The 16,816-nt window shown below is 45.5% G+C and overlaps 1 protein-coding gene across 7 annotated transcripts in view; it reads left to right on the plus strand.

The window, feature by feature from the left end:
* The first annotated feature begins 4,710 nt into the window (after window positions 1–4,710).
* The window catches only part of POU6F1 (POU class 6 homeobox 1), a 41,988-nt gene continuing 29,882 nt past the window's right edge, over window positions 4,711–16,816 (plus strand). The window contains exons 1-2 of one of the 7 annotated variants that reach the window (XM_064284224.1): window positions 4,711–5,406; window positions 14,440–16,084. In XM_064284224.1, coding sequence (XP_064140294.1) covers window positions 16,037–16,084 — 48 coding nt within the window. In that variant the 5' untranslated portion in view covers window positions 4,711–5,406; window positions 14,440–16,036. Of the gene's footprint in view, window positions 5,407–5,460; window positions 16,085–16,816 lie in introns of those variants that run through there. The other 6 variants (XM_023556404.2, XM_023556412.2, XM_023556407.2 and 3 more) reach the window with 6 other exon arrangements.

A 16,816-nucleotide genomic window follows, 5' to 3' on the forward strand; every position in this document is an offset into this window, starting at 1 on the left:
AAAATTATAAAAAAAAAAAAACAGCCACTGAAAACCTGATGGAGCACAGTTCTACTCTGGTACACACAAGGTCACCATGAGTCAGAATCAATCTGACAACAATTTTCTTTGAATTATTATTTATCTTATTTAATATTACAAGTATTAAGTCTACCAGATTTGCTGAAGCTGCTCTTTTGTTGCAAAAAAGGGGCCCCTTTGCACTTCCTAGAAGCAGGGGTGAGAGGCCTTTAACGGAGTTAAATCAGTGGTGGTTGATTCTACCAGTTTATTTCCTACTCCAAGGTTTCCCTCTTTCTATCCATATATCTGCATGTCAGGAACGAAATTTTTTGGTGGAAACTTCTAGATTTACTCAGATGGGAGAAAGGAAGGGGAGAGGAGGACAAAAGCCCACATTTCTTCAGCATTTCAATCAACAACCTCATTTTCTTCTAACAGTTGAAGTGAACTTCTTATGAATAATGGATGATAGCCTGATGAATATGCACACAGCCTATTATGCCTGTGAGGTTTGGTAAATAATTTATGAGCTAAAATGTTCCTCACCTTGTTACTGTACAAAAACTATGAAAAAAAGAACCATATTTACTCTTTGAGCTGGTAGGGTGATCTGTCAGAGAGAGTGACAGCAGCCCAGCAATACAGTTTTACATCATGGTTAAAATGAAAGTAAGTAGAATAAAATATGTGCATCTCAGGGTAGGAGGAGGAGGTCTATAAAAAAATTGAGTATGCGCAGCCACATTCTTTGTCACATACAAGTTTTCAAAAACTGGCTCCTCGCCTTAAGATATCCCTGCTTTGTTGTCAGCACTCAGGGGTCATCTTCCCCCGTGGCCCAGCGTCCTCACAGGACTTCAGTATGACCAACCAGACAACTGCTTCCTTATTTTATGAAAACTGGCTTAGAAGCCCTTGGAAATGTTTGCCACCTTTTGTCTCCTCAGAGCTGAGAGGTTTTTTCTTGCTGACCAACCTGTCCTCTGCTGTACCATCCTTCAGCTCACCTCCATCTGCACTACCTAGCCTTATTCCCTTAGTAACAGCCTTTAATCTAGTGATTGCAGAGGGGAGGAGCAAGATTGCCTATGACGGTAAACAAGGTATTTGAGAAAAGGGGGTAAAGCAGATGTTTAGGAAAATACCCACAGATCTTAGGGAACCTTGGTTGCTCCCAAAAAGTTCTTGAAGACCTGGAAGTGGGCCAGTTCTCAAGACAAGAAGATAAGACCTGTGGATTATCCATTTAGAGTCCATTGACTTTATTATTTTCCTCATTTTACAAATGGGGAAACCAAGACATAAAGAGGCTAACTTATCCAAGGTTTACACAGTTAGCAAGTGATCGCATTTTTTTTTAATCGTTCAAGGAATACAGCGCCAAGGGAGATTCTGCCTACAGAGCACTCCTGATGCTGGGTGCTGGCAGGAGAGTGGGTGAAGAGACAACTTAAGGCCTTGTCCTGTATCCGTTGAGTAAACCATACACATTCTTAGGAAACAGAGTCAAACAAGTACAAATAATGGCCTGTAAACAAGAAACTGTATGGTGAAGTTATTGGAACAATGATGTAATTAAAATAATGAAGTTAATGAGAACAATTGAACCATTCAAGAAGGCTTCTTGTAGGAGGTAAGTCTTAAATGGAGTTTGCAAAGTGAGAAGGGACCCAATTAATTAGATAGATTAGGGGTAGATATGGGCAGGCCTACCTGACAGGGCCCTGCCTACATTTCCAACCTCATCTCGTGCAATTCTCCCGTCACTTGCTGTGCTCCAGCTACACTGATCTTTCAGTTTCTTGAATCCCGAGCTCTTTCCTACCTGGTTGCCTCTACTATGCTGTTCCCTCTGCCTCCTGCTTATCTGTCAGGTCTTAGCTTATATGTGACTTCCTCAGAGAGGCCTTCCCTGATGCCCACTGTTATTTTCTCCCACATTACCTTCTTGTTTTCTTAATCACTATGTGTAATGATATATTTATGTTTTTATTTTTTAGTTAACGTCTGTTTCCCTAGTAGACTAACTTCCAAGAGAGGAGTCTGTTTTATCCCCACTGGACACGCAGCACCCAGCCCAGTGTCTAGTACCTAGTAGACAATAAAATATTTGTTGACTACGTGAGGGCTCAGAAGGCATGGGAAGTGGGAGTGAAGGAGAAAAAGGAAATGTGCTGGGCTGAGGATCCTGTCAAAGAGTTCTATTTGGCATGGGAAGCAGATGGGAGCCACTGGCAGCATCTTCTCCCTGTCAATTCATGGAAATATATTGTTGGTGTTTCCTTTTCCTGATTATAAAATTAATATACACTTACAGCAAAAAGATTGCCAACAGCAAGTATTGGCAAAGATGTGGAACAACTACAACTCTCTTACATTACTGGTAAGGATAGAAATTGGATCAAACACTTTGGAAAACTAGCAGTATTTACAGAAGTTAAATATATAATTAAAAGCTAGCAATTCCACACTTAAGTATTTAGCCAAGAGAAATAAGTACATCTGTTCACCTCAAGATTTGTACACGAATGTTCATAGCAGCTTTATTCATAATAGCCAAAAACAGGAAGGAACCTAAATGCCCATCAAGTAGAATGGATAAATAAATTGTGGTATATTTATCAGTGGAATACTATACAACAATAAAAAATACTACTATATGCAACAATGTGGGTGAATCTCAAAAACATATGTTTAGTGACAGAATCCAGACACAAAAGATTACAATACTGTCTGGTTCCATTTATATGAAATTCAAGAACCAGCAAAATGAATCTATGGTGATAGAAATCAGAATAGTGGTTACTTTGGGAGTTTATTGACTGGCAAGGAACACACTGGAGCCCTCAGGGATGTTGGAAATGCTCTCTATCTTGTTCTGGGTGGTGATTTTATATATACACACATACATATGCACACATATATGTGTATGTAAAAATTCATCAAGTTGTACACTTAAGATTTGTGTACTTTACTGTTTGCGTGTTATACCCTAATAAAAATTAAACCACCAAAACGTAAGATATGCTCAATCATCAAAAATTCAAGCAATGCAGAAATGTATAAAATCTATATTAAAGGTCTTCTTCACCCACAATTAACGTTTTGATATATGTCTCCCTGAATCCCTCTGATCACATTCAGGTTTCTTTCTTCAAACTACCCAATATCCATGTCATCCAAAGTGCCTGATCAATCTGTGTGTAGCACCAAACCAAGTCATGTAGACTAGGAATTTCTACCCTCATGTGACAAGTTCAGTAGCAATACTGAGCCCCTCTTCACATGAAGAGTGACAGGAAATACAAAAATGAGTAAGTTACAACCTGTGTTCTCAAGGAATTTATAGTCCAGAAGGGAGACCAAACAAGAACCCCAACAGTTATAATACCATGACATACATTAGTTTCCTAGGGCCATTAGGGTCCAGACTATTGTGTAGGTAACGATACCTTACAACTGTATAGAGCTTACGGTTTGCAAAGTTTCTTCACATACAGGTTCACAATTAAACTTCGTAACAACCCTGTGAAGTAGATGTGACAGATACTACACTCGTTTTCTAGGCAATGAAATTTAATTACTTGGCTGGACTGTTAGTGGAAGAGTTGGTACTGAAACCTGAGCATTCTGACTCTGAATCCACTGGTTACTTATAAATCTGCCATCAGCAGAACCTCCTCGCCCCCAGATGGAAAGAGCAAGCCGAAATCTCAGCTCTGCTGGCCAGGCAAATTGTGATGATGCCAGACCTCAAGCAGGAAGCTTCTGTGAGCAGGGCCTCTGGGTGTGAACAAGCTCCAGGACAAGGTTCTGGAAAGCAGGGTGTAGAGATGGTATGGAGCCACCTGGTGCTGCTCCCCTCCCCCCACTCCAGGTCTTGCAGCGCTCTTATACTAGGCAGGCTTGAGGAGTGGTCTGGGGGAGAGGGCTGAGGGCTCCTTAAATCTAGCAGGAGGCTTCTCACTCTCTGCACACTACCTCTAACTTCCTGTCATCATTAGATCATCAAATTTATGCTTTGGGAGAAATGGAGGAGGCAGGAGGGGGAGCAGCTGATGCTGACAGCAGGATGCCTCAGTATCGAGATCAACATTCACTAGATTTATAGAACCTCCTTCCTCCCCGATTCTTCTCCCCTCATTCCTTCTCTTTCCCTTTGGTCTCCCAACTCCTTCCCCCTTCCCTTGTCAACTACTTCTCCAATTTGCTTTCCCTCAGCCCCAGACTCTGCCTCTTCTTATCCCATCCCTTTTCTCCACCTTCAAAAGCCGCTAGATAAACCAAACCCTCCTCACCATCACCACCATTAAGGCGGACCGTTGTTTTTTCTCCATTCCACTGAACTTTAACTGTCCTTTTACATTTCCTTGCCTACTTGGACCAGAAGGCAGAGAAGCTGTCTTTAAACAGCCTACAACAGCTGCTGGGGGCTTGGAGTGAAGGAAACATTCAGGACCAGGTAGAGGGACCCTCTGGCCTTGGTACCCTCTCTGGGATAGAGCTGGGGCACCGCAGCTCCGGAGGTTCCACGCTGGCTGAGCCATGTCTGAGGGCTCGCTCCCTTCCTTCTGACAGTGGGATCCCGGCCTAGGGCTTGGAAAGGGACATGAACTTCACTTTCAACCTAGACAGGAAAGGCGGCGTTTGGGAGGCACGATCGTCACCGCCCCAAGCTGAAGGGAAAGTGGCACAGAGTCCCCAGGCTGGACGCCGGTGTTTCTGCTCTCCCTCTTCCACCTTCCTAAATAGAACGCACTCAGGTGCACCTCGGAGGGGGATAGACAACGAGCCCCACCGACTCTCCCTTCCTGTCCCCAGAGGAAGCCTCCCTCTGGGGCCCCCCAGCTTGGCCAGAGGCTGAGGGTTCCCTCCCTGTCTTCACATCTCCTCCGAGCTCCCCAGATTCCCTCCCTTCCGCGACAGCCCGCCCAGCCCGCCGCCCCCGGTGGCGGGCGCGGGCGGTGCAGCATGCGGCAAAGCTTTTTGCATAAATTATGCTCATGACGCAGCAGCTAAAAAAATCCAAGTAGCAGAAGGAGGGAAAAAAGGGGGGGCGGGAAAAAGGGGGGGCCGAAGACGGGGGCCAGGAAGAAAAATATATACCTGACCGCCCCCCCACCCAGCTTTCCCTTCCCTCTCCCCGGCCGCCCCACCCCCACCTCGCCCTGCTTAGCCCTCGGAGTCCCCTTCGGCGCTGCCCAGCCCGGGCTGGGGGCCCGGGGGCGGCGACGGGTCTCGACCGGCTGCCGGGCCGAGCCGAGCCGAGCCAAGCCGCACTGGCTTCTTTGTCTGCGGGCGCGGCCGCCCCGGCCCCCGGCCCCCTAGCCCGGGCTGTGAGATGAATCTCTAATCGGTAGCTGCCGGGCGCCCGGGGCGAAGGCGGCTCGGGTTCGGGCTCCGGTAAGTAGCGGGGTCCGGGGCGGGGAGGGGTTTGCACGGAGGGGGAGGGGGCCGGGCAGGAGAGGTTTCGGGTTTGGTTAATATGCAATGCCCGTAATTAGCATAATTTATATATTTATGATAAAGAGAAGAAAAAAAAAAAAGCCTCGGGGCCGAAGCGGCGGGATGCTGGGCCGGGACGTCCGGGAGCTCCGGGAGTGGCGCAGCGCTCGGTCGCCCATCCCAGACCGGAGCCCCCGGGGGCCGCGCCCGGATCGTAGGAGGGGAGGGGCGACCACCAGGTGGACCCCGTGGGGAGCCTGAGCCTGGCCCCTCCCCGTTGCTTCCGCAGGAGCCCAGGTGGGGTACGAACCACAGGGGACTCTCCATACACAGACCCGGTGGCGACGAGGAGTGGGTTCTCGCCCCGCTGGAGAACCCGGGCGCCTGAGTTCTGGGCGATTAGGGCCAAGCGAGGCGGCCAGGGCGACCTGTCACAATTCTCCCGTACGAACATAAGCCTGGCTGGTGGGACTCGGGGTTAGGGACCCTGGTGTTGCTGGAAGCGTGGGGGAGTGGTGGGAGGGTCACCATCAAGCAGAGCATGAGCACGTCATAAATATTTAATAACAATATTATTATTAATAAATAATCATAATAATGGGCCCTGCGCTTCCTAGGCATTCTCACCTGGCAAGGCAAACGGAGCCCCAGGGTGCCTTCTAACCTCCACTTTGGCGTGGGAATCCTCCACTCAGCTGTGATTTGAAGCCTAAAACCTTCATAGAGTAGCCTTCATAGGATAGCTTCCACTGCTGGGCAGGGAAAAATAAAAAAATTCGAGAGGCCTTCCTGGGCAAAAAAAAAAAAAAAAGAAGCTCTTTGCAAAGATTTTAGCCTCAACTGCTCGTCCTTATTCCTCGTTCCAAAAGTAGAGGGCTGGTCTTTAATTGTCATATACATAGTATTATACACGTATCCCTTCTGCCCTTGTCTTGGTAATGTAAGGCAGACAACGTTGATCCTCAGAGGCCTTCTGAGGAATAATTCCATATATTCTGTTTTGATCGAAGTCCTGCTGTTCTGGGTCATGTTTCTGGGACCTGGTACTTCTTTGCCTATCTGCTGCAGAACTTCATGCATTCAGTTCATTCATTGGTTAAACAAAAATGCCCGCCATGTCATGCTCTGAACCTTTCATGGAGTTCTCATTCCATGGAGGGGAGGAGCAGGCCAGTAGTAAATACGAAAACAAACAAGATAATATCAAATAATGATAATGTGTATGTGTGTGTATGAGTGATGGGCTATTATTTCTTCTTTTCCCTGAGGTACCTGGCAATTAAGAAAAAATAAACCAGAGTGAATTTGCTCTTCTAAGGCTCTCTGTGTTATAAATGAGCCTGGGATAAGTCATATTCTTCCCTTCCCAAGGTTTACTCACTATGAAATGAATGCTTTACAATTTAAAACATTTTATATGTATGCATTATTTCACTTTAAAATAATAGAATAATAATAATGTGTGCTTTGTTCTAAGTGCTTTACATAAATTTTATTAATTTTATCCGTACACTAACCCATTAGTTGGGTACTATAATTTAGTCCCATTTTACAGATAAGGAAACTGAGGCTCAAAGGGTTACTGGTGGTAGAGGCAGTACTCAACCTGGCTCTAATGCCTTTAAGTCCCATGCTCTTTCTGGGTCAGAATGAGGGCCAGTGAGGCAGCTGAGGGAGTGAGACCTGGAAGAAACTGGCCAAGGGAGGGAAGGCTTAGGAATGAGGAGCTGGACCTGCATATGATTTAAGTGTGGTTAGGTCCTCTAGAACTCACTAGCACTTCTTTGAAATCATTTTTAAGTAGCCCCAGTCCTTGGAATGGGGGCAAAAAGGTATGAAATAGGATATGTGTTTTAAGGGAGAAGGTAGGAAATACGAGGATGCTAAGTGCTGTGGCTGTGATATGGCCTGCTCTCTTAATTTATGTTTTCAGCCCATATTTACTGACCGCCTGTTATGTACCAGGCATTATGGTAGGCACCGGGAAGTGGTGATAAGCAGACATGTTCCCTGCCTTCTTGGAGCTATATAGTCTAATGGGGAACATATCTTTTTTTTTTTTATTATTTTTATTTCATGTGCCCCTCCCTCCCCTTTCTTGGGATGAATCAGGTCTGGTCACAAGTGAATAGTGGGCAGGAGAGGAAACTAATCTTATTAAACTAGTCCTTGCTATTTGACTATATATGTCTAAGATTGGAAATGGTAAATTGGAAAAGGAGAAATAAAGTTGTTCCCTACTTTCCTATCTTTTTGCCACTTCTCCAGCCCTTTCTCTTTCTTCCAGCCCATGTGTGTGCCTAGCTGGTCTACCTACAGTTGGCGAGCCATTTATCTCTGCCTTGAGTCCACAGTCTTCAAGGTCTGAAGCAGAGCTGAGCGCCTTGGGAGCCAGTCCAGACCCCATTAGCTTCCTCCTGTTTCCTGAGAGGAGGCTTGGTGTGGTGGCAGGAAGTCAGGGTGTCTGGGGCACGTGGAATGGGCCTGAAGCTTGGCTCTGCCTCTGATTCTCCACATGCCCTTAGGCAAATCGCCAGATTTCTCGCTATCTCCATTTCTCTGTAGATAAAAATGGGAATCCTAATAAGCAGTATCCTAAGCATTTCACTTACATGATCTTATGTCATCATTATAACAGCCCCAAAAGGCTTGCCTGTTTAATCACCATTTTAAAGATAAGGAAGCATCTCTTATCTGAAGAGGAGATGAGAGGGTCAGAAGCTGGTGGAATGGACACGAAGAGAGTGGAGGGAAGGAGTGGGCTGTCTGATTAGGGAGAGAGCAACTAGGAGTATATAGCAAGGTGTGTATAAATTTTTGTATGAGAGACTGATTTGATTTGTATACTTTCACTTAAAACATAAGAAAAATTAAAAAATGGTATGGAAAGTAGGGGGGAGGGATATCCAGCCAGGAAAAAAAAAGATAAGGAATTTAAGGTTCAGAGAGGTTAAATGAGTTGCCCAAGATCACACAGCAATCACTTGGGCAAGCTGGGATTTGAATCTAAGTTTTCCTCTGAAGCCTGTACATTGATAGCCAGTTAAGCCAATCTCTCTTTGATCCTCAACGTTTGCATCTATAAAAATGAGGCTGATGGCATTATTCTTAGTGTTTTGTACAGCAGCTCTGAGGTAAGTTCTCTTATTATGATTTATCTGTGAGAAACAGAGAGGTAAAGTAACTTGCCCACCCACTGCTGGTCAAGTTTCGGTATTTGTTTTCTTAACCACCAAACTCTTTGAGGAGCCCTGGTGGCACAGTAGTCAAGAGCTACAGTGAGCTACAGCTGCTAGCCGAAAGGCCGTAGTTCAGATCCACCAGCCACTCCTTGGAAACCCTATGGGGCAGTTAGTTCTACTCTGTCCTATAGTGTTGCTATGTGTGGGAATCAACTCCGTGGCAACAGGTTTTTTGGTTTGAATTCTATGACCTCATGGCACTGTTGTCAGAACTGAATAATAATAAAAGTAGTTAACATTTAAGGAGCCTTGATGGCACGGTGATTAAGTGCCTAGCTGCTAACCAAAAAGTTGGCGGTTTGAACCCACCGGCTGCTCCACAGGAGAAAGATGTGGCAGCCTGCTTCGGTAGAGATTTACAACCTTGGAAACCCTATAGGCAATTCTACTCTGTCCTATAGGGTCACTATGAGTCAGAACTGACTCGACAGCAACGGGTAACAGATCACATTTTTTGCACCCTATGCAATTAACTGTAATACTATCCCTATTTCCAATATGGGACAGTGGTGGTTCAGTGGTAGAATTCTTGCCTTCCACGTGGGAGACCTGGGCTCTTTCCTGGCCGATGCACCACATGCATAGCCACCTGTTAGTGGCGGCATGTGTGTTGCTCTGGTGTTGTGTGTTGCTATGATGCTGAATAGGCTTCAGCAGAGCTTTCAGACTAAGAAGGACTAGGAAGAAGGGCCTGGCGAGCTACTTCTGAAAAGTCAGCCAATGAAAACCCACAGTGGTCCAAACCCATTGTGCATGGGGGTCTCCATGTGAGTCGGGGCCAACTCAATGTCAGCTAACAACAACATTTCAAATATGAAAACTGAGGCATAGAGAGGTTAGACCTTGTCCAAGGCTTCACGGCTAATGGTGAAATTGAGAGGTGAACCTGGATTCTTTACTGCTACACTGAATTGAAATGAAATCATATATGTAAATAATTACAATAGCTACCACTTTCTGGGTGTTACTACGTGCCAGGCTTTGATCTAAGCTCTTTATATGCATTCATTCATTCATCCAATCCTCACAAAAGCCCTACAGTAGATACTATTATTATTCCCATTTTTATGAGGAAAATTCCCATTTTTCAGAGGAAACAGATGCAGAAGCTAAATCATTTGCCCAAAGTCCCACAGCTAATAAATATCAAAGCTGAGATTATGAACACAGTCTCTCTCTAGAGTCTGTGCTCTAACCCGAATACTACGTGTAAAGGGCCTGTGTCCCAATAAACTAAAGATTATCCTTCAGCAGCTGGGAAGGGAAATCTCTGTCCTGGGGCCAGAAGTGCAGAGGGGTGGCAAGACATGGGGAAAATCCACCAAGCAATGGCAGTTCCAAAGAGGGGGCCTGACTGGAGCCTGGTGACTTTAGAGGGGTGATGGGAGGGGATGTGGTGTTCCTTCACACCAGGTATTGTTGCTGCTGGACCAGGGTGGTAGTGATAAGAAGTGGGGGACTCTGGGCCTATTGGAAGGTAGAGCCAACAGGATTTGCTGAAGGAGTAAATGTGAGATGTAGGAGAGAAGGCAAGCATGATGATAAGGTTGTTGCCCTGAGCAACTGTGGAAGGGTGAAGCTGCCATTTGCTGAGATGGGGAAGGCACATGCTGGTAGAGCAGGCTTGGGGTGGAAATCAGGAGTTTGTTTTTGAAAATGCTGAGTATGAGGTATGGGCAATCGGTAGGCAATTAGATGTATGAGTCTGAAGTTCTGGGTTAAGGTCCAAGTTCCAGGGTAGTCATCAGACTGGTTGAGACCACTGAGAGCAGAAATGTAGAGTGGATTGGCCGCCCCATTCAGCTCAGGCCCAGCTACCAGTCTATACCAGTCTCCAGCTTCCTGACTTTGTGGCCATTCTGAGTTGCAGTTCTATAGCAGGTAAGTGGTAAGAGCTACAGATGCTTATATCAACAAATAACCTTCTTGGAAAAGTTATATCGATGAACATTTGAAGGGGTAACTTCCCATACAAATGTGACTTTCTTTCAATTGAATATGATAAAACTAATTTCCGTTTGACTAGCCATCCTTGGAGTCTGTGAAATTCACACAGAGAATCCTCCATAACAAAAAGGTACCGTACTGAGAAGGCATTTTACACCTTGCAAACCACATTGAGTGCTAGGGGAATAATTAAAACCACAGAAATAGGTCTAAGTTAAAAGTCTGCACCCCACGGAACAAGTTTCATTCTCTTCTACGTAGGATGAGGTTCTTCTTACATACAATTTCGGGTCTGGAACACACACCACCCTGGAAGCAAAACTGCATTAGATGCCCCTCCTGTAGATCCTCTACCTCCCTGCAGTCATCCACCAAGGCGCTGAGTCATACTTTGTTGTAGTTCTCTTTTTACTTCCTTGACTCCCCGTATTAGACTGTAGGCCTCTTGACGAGGGTGGGAATGTATTTTCTCTTCACTATATTCCCATAGTGACTATTAACAGTAACCAGTTGCCATAGAGTCGATTCTGACTTATGATGACCCCATGTTAGAGTAGGACTGTGCTGCGTAGGGTTTTCAATGACTGATTTTTCAGATGTAGATTGCCAGACCTTTCTTCTGAGGCACTTCTGGGTGGACTCAAACCTCCAATTTTTTGGTTAGCAGCCACGCACGTTACCCGTTTGTACCACCCAGGAACTCCATCCCCCATAGTAAGAACTGTGAATAAACAAAGGAGTAGGCATTTTAGGATTTCTTCTAGCAGGATCTCAGGGATCTAGGGAGTTCCTATTTGGATGGAATTTTTCAGTGTTCCTCCTGGGTGTCTTGGAAAGTTGCTTTTAAGCCCAAAGCAGCTCCCAGAGGAGAATGAGAGGTAGAACTAGGTCCTCTAGCTCAGCCCCCTCCACCAAAAGTTCTGGATGGTCCTGGGCCTCTCTGGCTTCTCAGAGTGTGGGCAGATGCCTCAGCGCCCACAGTACATTCTCCCTCTGAGGTTGTGTGGGTATTTAGATGGTGGCACAGAAAAGCAAGGAATCAATCAATTGGCCATCTGTTAGCTAACCAGGGTGCCTTGCCAGTCTTGATTCAGATGGTTTTCAAACTCTATTCGCTGAAGAAAGAGGGCAAAGGAAAAGGCTCAGGGTGGGCTCTGACTCCTGTTCCAGTTTTAACCGTAGCAGCCTTGCTGTGATCTGTTTGTACATTGGAGTTCTACTGCTGGCATGGGCCAGGATCCCCTTCTCTTAAAACAGATGGCTGGTTGTCTCTCCTCACCAACCATAAGGCTGTGGACACTGCATGGTATCTTGGGCTCAAGGGAGACCACCCAGATGTGCTATTTAACCTAGACATTGGGGAAATGGTCAAAAAGCAAACGAAAGATGGCTGTCTAGTCAACAAGACCAAGCTGCAGCCTGAGGCTTGAGAAAATGTGGGAAGTTCTTGGCAAGGGGATGGGAACAGATCCAGGGGAAAGACTGCCCAGATTCCAAGCAAGGGGAACACATAGGACGTAGCTGAAAATCAAAATGCTGAGTGTCTGCTTCTTGTTGTTGTGTGCTGCTGTGTCGATTCCCATTCATAGCAACCCTATAGGACAGAGTAGAACTGCTTCCTAGGGTTTCCTACACTGTAAATCTTTATGGGAGCAGATCGCCAGGTGTTTTGTCCCTCAGAGCAGCTGAAGGGTTCGAACCGTCAATCTTTTGATTAGCAGCTGAGTGTTTAACCATTGTGCCACCAGGGGCCCTTGTCTGTTTATGAGAGGTGTTTATATCACCTATATGTCTCTGATACGAGCCTTCTATAGGTAAGACTAAGAGATAAGCGAGGTCTGGGTCTGGGCTGAGCAAGGCCTTTGCCTGTGTTCTACCTAGAGCCTGGTTGGTGGGTTAGGGTGGGCCTGAGTATGGCCAGAGGCTCTGATGCAGGACTGGTCTTGCCATTGATGCAAAGGTCTGGATACTGAGGACCTGGGGGGATATCCATCAACTCATTGAATTTCAAGGATGGAAAGAATTTCAGAATCATACAGGCCTTATCTGCCAATCCCCCTAAGAACACAACCACAAAGTGGACGCTTATCTCTTCTTAGCCATTTCCTGTGAGTGACCATGGTTGGCAACAAGGAACCACAGGCCACAACAAGAGTATGTGTAGGCTTTAAGTCCCCCTTGCCCCACAAGACTGGCTACTGCTGCCTTTAGGCCTTCTTTGGAGTTGGAAAATTCTTCTCCTCATGAAATGTATAGATTGAATTATAATGGACCCAAATCCACCTCGTACAGCTTCCTTTCAGCTTTGTTTCTGTCTCTTATTTGAATTTGCTTCCAAATGACTCGCGAATTGGCTTCTACATGTAACGACTTTCATGGCTCATCCCAGTTCCCACCCAGAAGTGGTGGTAAATCGTCAAATTGCAAAACTCATAGAAGGCTCCCATGTACAAAATTTTTGGGGGAGAACTTCACCCAGGAATGCAGCTAGAACCCCCCTGGGGTAGGCAAATGCCCCCCTGGTCTTCCAGTGAATTTTCCTGCCCTTCCTGTACCCGTTTTTCTACTTGAAAAGTGAAGGACTCATTTCCTCTTCTTTCAAATTGCTAGATGTCTTATATTGCTTGCCTGCTGCCTCAGCCCCACTCTAGCAGATCAGGGAGAAAGGAGAGGGAAGGAACCTCATGATTCTTTTTGCCTGGTTGACCAGGGGACATTCTGCCAAGGGGTGAAGATACTAAAACCTCAACAGTGACTCACGTATATACCCTGAAAACAGGTGTTCAAACAAAAACTTGTACATGAACGTTCATAGCAGCACAATTCACAATAGTCAAAAGGTGGAAGCAACCCAAATGTCCATCAGTTGATGAGTGGATAAACAAAACGTATACTGACTGATATGATGGAATAGTATTCAGCCATAAAAAGGAATGAAGTACTGCTACGTGCTACGACGTGGATGAACCTTGAAAACATTATGCTAAGGGAAAGCCAGACACAAAAGGCCACATATTGTGTGAGTCTATGTCTATGAAATGTCCAGAATGGGGAAATCTGCAGAGACAGAAAACAGGTTGGTGGCTGCCCAGGACTGAGGATAAGAAAGAATGGGAAGTAACTGCTTAATTGGTGTGGGGTGATGATTGCACAACCTTGTGAATTTCGTAAATGTCACTGTATTGAACACTTTTTAAATGGCGAATTTTATGTTATATGACTGTAACCTCATTTTAAAAAAGAAGAAAAAAAGAGTAGAGGAGGAGGAAGAGAAAGGTGAGGAGTTCAGAACATCTCTTTGAGCTTAATTTCCTCATCAGTAACATGGCGGTAATAAAGCACTCCTCCCCCTCTCCACTCTCACACTGTGATAGGGCTGGTTTTCCCCCACACACGCACTGTATTAGGGCTGGTTTCCTCAACACACACGCACTGTATTAGGGTTGGTTTCCTCTCCACACATGCACTGTGTAAGGGTTTGTTTCCTGCCCCGCCCCTGCACTGTATTAGGGTTGGTTTCCCCATACACACACTGTATTAGGGTGGTTCCCCACACACACTGTGTTAAGGTTGGATTTTTCCCCCACAGATACGCTGTATTAGAGTTGGTTACCCCCGCCCCCAACACTGTATTAGGATTGGTTTCCCCCACACATGCACTGTATTAGGGTTGGTTTCCCCACACAAACACTGCATTAGGGTTGGTTTCCCCACTCAAGCACTGTATTCATTTCCTAGGGCTGCTGTAACAAAGTACCACAAACTGGGTGGTTTAAAAAAACAAAAATTTATTCTCTCACAGACCGAAAAGCTTGAAATTGAAAATCAAGGTGTCAGCAGGGTCGTGCTCACTCTGAAGGCTCTAGGGGATGACCCTTGCGTGTTTCTTCTAGCTCCTGGTAGTCCCAGGTATTCCGTGGCTTGTGACAGCATAATTCCAGTCTGCCTCTGTCTTCACGTGGCTGTTTTCTTTCTGTCTGTCCCTGTGTCTCTTCTCTTATTCTAAGGACACTAGTCATAAAGAAGAAAACTCTGGTGGTATAGTGGTTAAGTGCTATGGCTGCTAACCAAAAGGTCGGCAGTTTGAATCCACCAGATGCTCTTTGGAAACTCTATGGGGCGGTTCTACCCTGTCCTATAGGGTCTCTATGAGTCAGAACTGACTCGATGTCAACGGGTTTTGTTTTGGTTTTAGTCATAAAGAGATTAGGGCCCACCTTAATGACCTCATCTTAACCTTACTAATTACACCTGCAACAATCCAATTCCCAAATAAGGTTACATTCGGAGATTCCAGGGGTTAGGACTTCAAAGTATGTTTTTCGAGGAGACACTATTCAACCCGTAACACACACATAAAAAATATATATATATATATAAATACATGAATGGTTAGCAGATAGTTGTTGTTAGTCGCTGTCAAGTTGATTCTGACTCATGGCAACTCCATGTGGGCACACCAGAACTGCTCATAGGGTTTTCAAGGCCGTGACCTTTCAGAAACAGATCGCCAGGCCTGTCTCCTGAGGCTTCGAACTGCCAACCTTTCAGCTAGTAGTCATTTAAAATAAATGTTGGTTGCCTTCTTTCCTATACAAGTGTCTAAACTTATTTGCCCCCTTTATTACTTATGTCTTATGACTCTGGTTGCAGCTCCAGCCAGACCACCTGTCCTCACTGCTTGTGACAGGATGCTGAACCATTTAGGATGTTGATCAGCATTCTGTGTTACAGGCCACTGTAGTCCACTGCCACAGAATCACCTGGGAGCTGATTCTGTGGGACCCACTGCTGAGCCAGAACCTCTGGTAGTTGGGGATGGCGGCAATCTGAAGGTCTGCATTTTTAGTAAGTGCTCCTCCAGGTGATGCTCATGCATATTTAAGTTTGAGACCACTGTTTTAATTCATTCCCATCTTTACTATCTCTTCCAGGAAGTCTGCCCAGACTTCTCTGAGAAGAACTCTGATACCCAAAGTGCTCCGTAGCTGCATCTGATTTTCTGAGTGTCTGGGTCAGATTCACCTTGGGTTCTGTGGGGTGTGCTCTCTCCCATTGGACTGGGAGCCCCCAGGGACAGATGCCTGGGCCTCTCTTTCTTCTCATCACCCCAACCACATATGTTCCTTATTCTTCCTGCCTGTAGACTCTCCCAGGATGCTGTAAGAAGTGAGACATTTTAGTTTTAATTTCTTAGAATCCGGTTTCCTTTACTTCTACATATACTTTTTGGAGAACCTAGCTTTTCCCTCCTTCTACAATTGCTCTATTTCTGACTTTTTTCGATGGTCTGGGAATTGTATTACTTTGTCACATTAGTCTTTGGTTTTCCCATCCCATCCCACTCCACAGGATGCTGTAAGTGTGGGCCCGCCCCCACCCTACCCTGACGAGTGACCATGGATCCTGGAGCCGGGCCAGATGCATCTCTGACTGTAAATGAACAGGTATCTTCTGGGGCTGGAGGAGGCAGGGGTGGGGACGAAGGTGTCACATCCTTGATGGGCCTAGTTGTGTGGGAAAGGGAGGCAGATTCCACAGCACCCCCTACTGTCTATTTCATACCAAGACTCATGACCCCTTCACCTGTCCATCAGTTGTAGTTGCCAGCGAGGATTTCTCAGCAGCTGAGTTTGGGGATTTAAGCTGTGACTTTAAAAAGTGAAATGCATGAATTTAAATGTGACTTTAAAAAATGAAATTAAAATGCTTGAATATATAAGTTTACATGGGGCAAGGTGTGAACATCAGGTAACTTACTCTTTATTTTTTCTTCTTGCTTATATATATTTTCTAATTTTTCTGCAGTGACCATTTATTACTTATATAATTTTTAAAAAGGAGAAAAAAGATTGAAGTTTCTTAACATGTAATTGGAGTGAAGTCTCCTATAGGTCAAGTCTGAGTCAGAAAAGGAACTGCTTTTGTTTGTTTCACTCTTACTGCCGTTAAGGTCACATTGTCACTTTTTCCAGCAGAATCTGGCTGGATCCAATTTGCAGGCTTAAGTAGCATGTGTGGGAGTGGCTTCAGGCATGGGCCAAGTGTAGGGGAGGCCTGACACAAAGTTTTTTAATGTATAGAGTTTGTCTGTAATCCTTGAATTGCCCATCTGGAAGCATTTCAGTCTGGGGGTAGGAGCCAAGTGCTGGACATTTTAGCAAGGAAAGACCAAGCAC

This window comes from Loxodonta africana, chromosome 4 (genome assembly GCF_030014295.1).
Source record: "Loxodonta africana isolate mLoxAfr1 chromosome 4, mLoxAfr1.hap2, whole genome shotgun sequence".
NCBI lineage: Eukaryota > Metazoa > Chordata > Mammalia > Proboscidea > Elephantidae > Loxodonta > Loxodonta africana.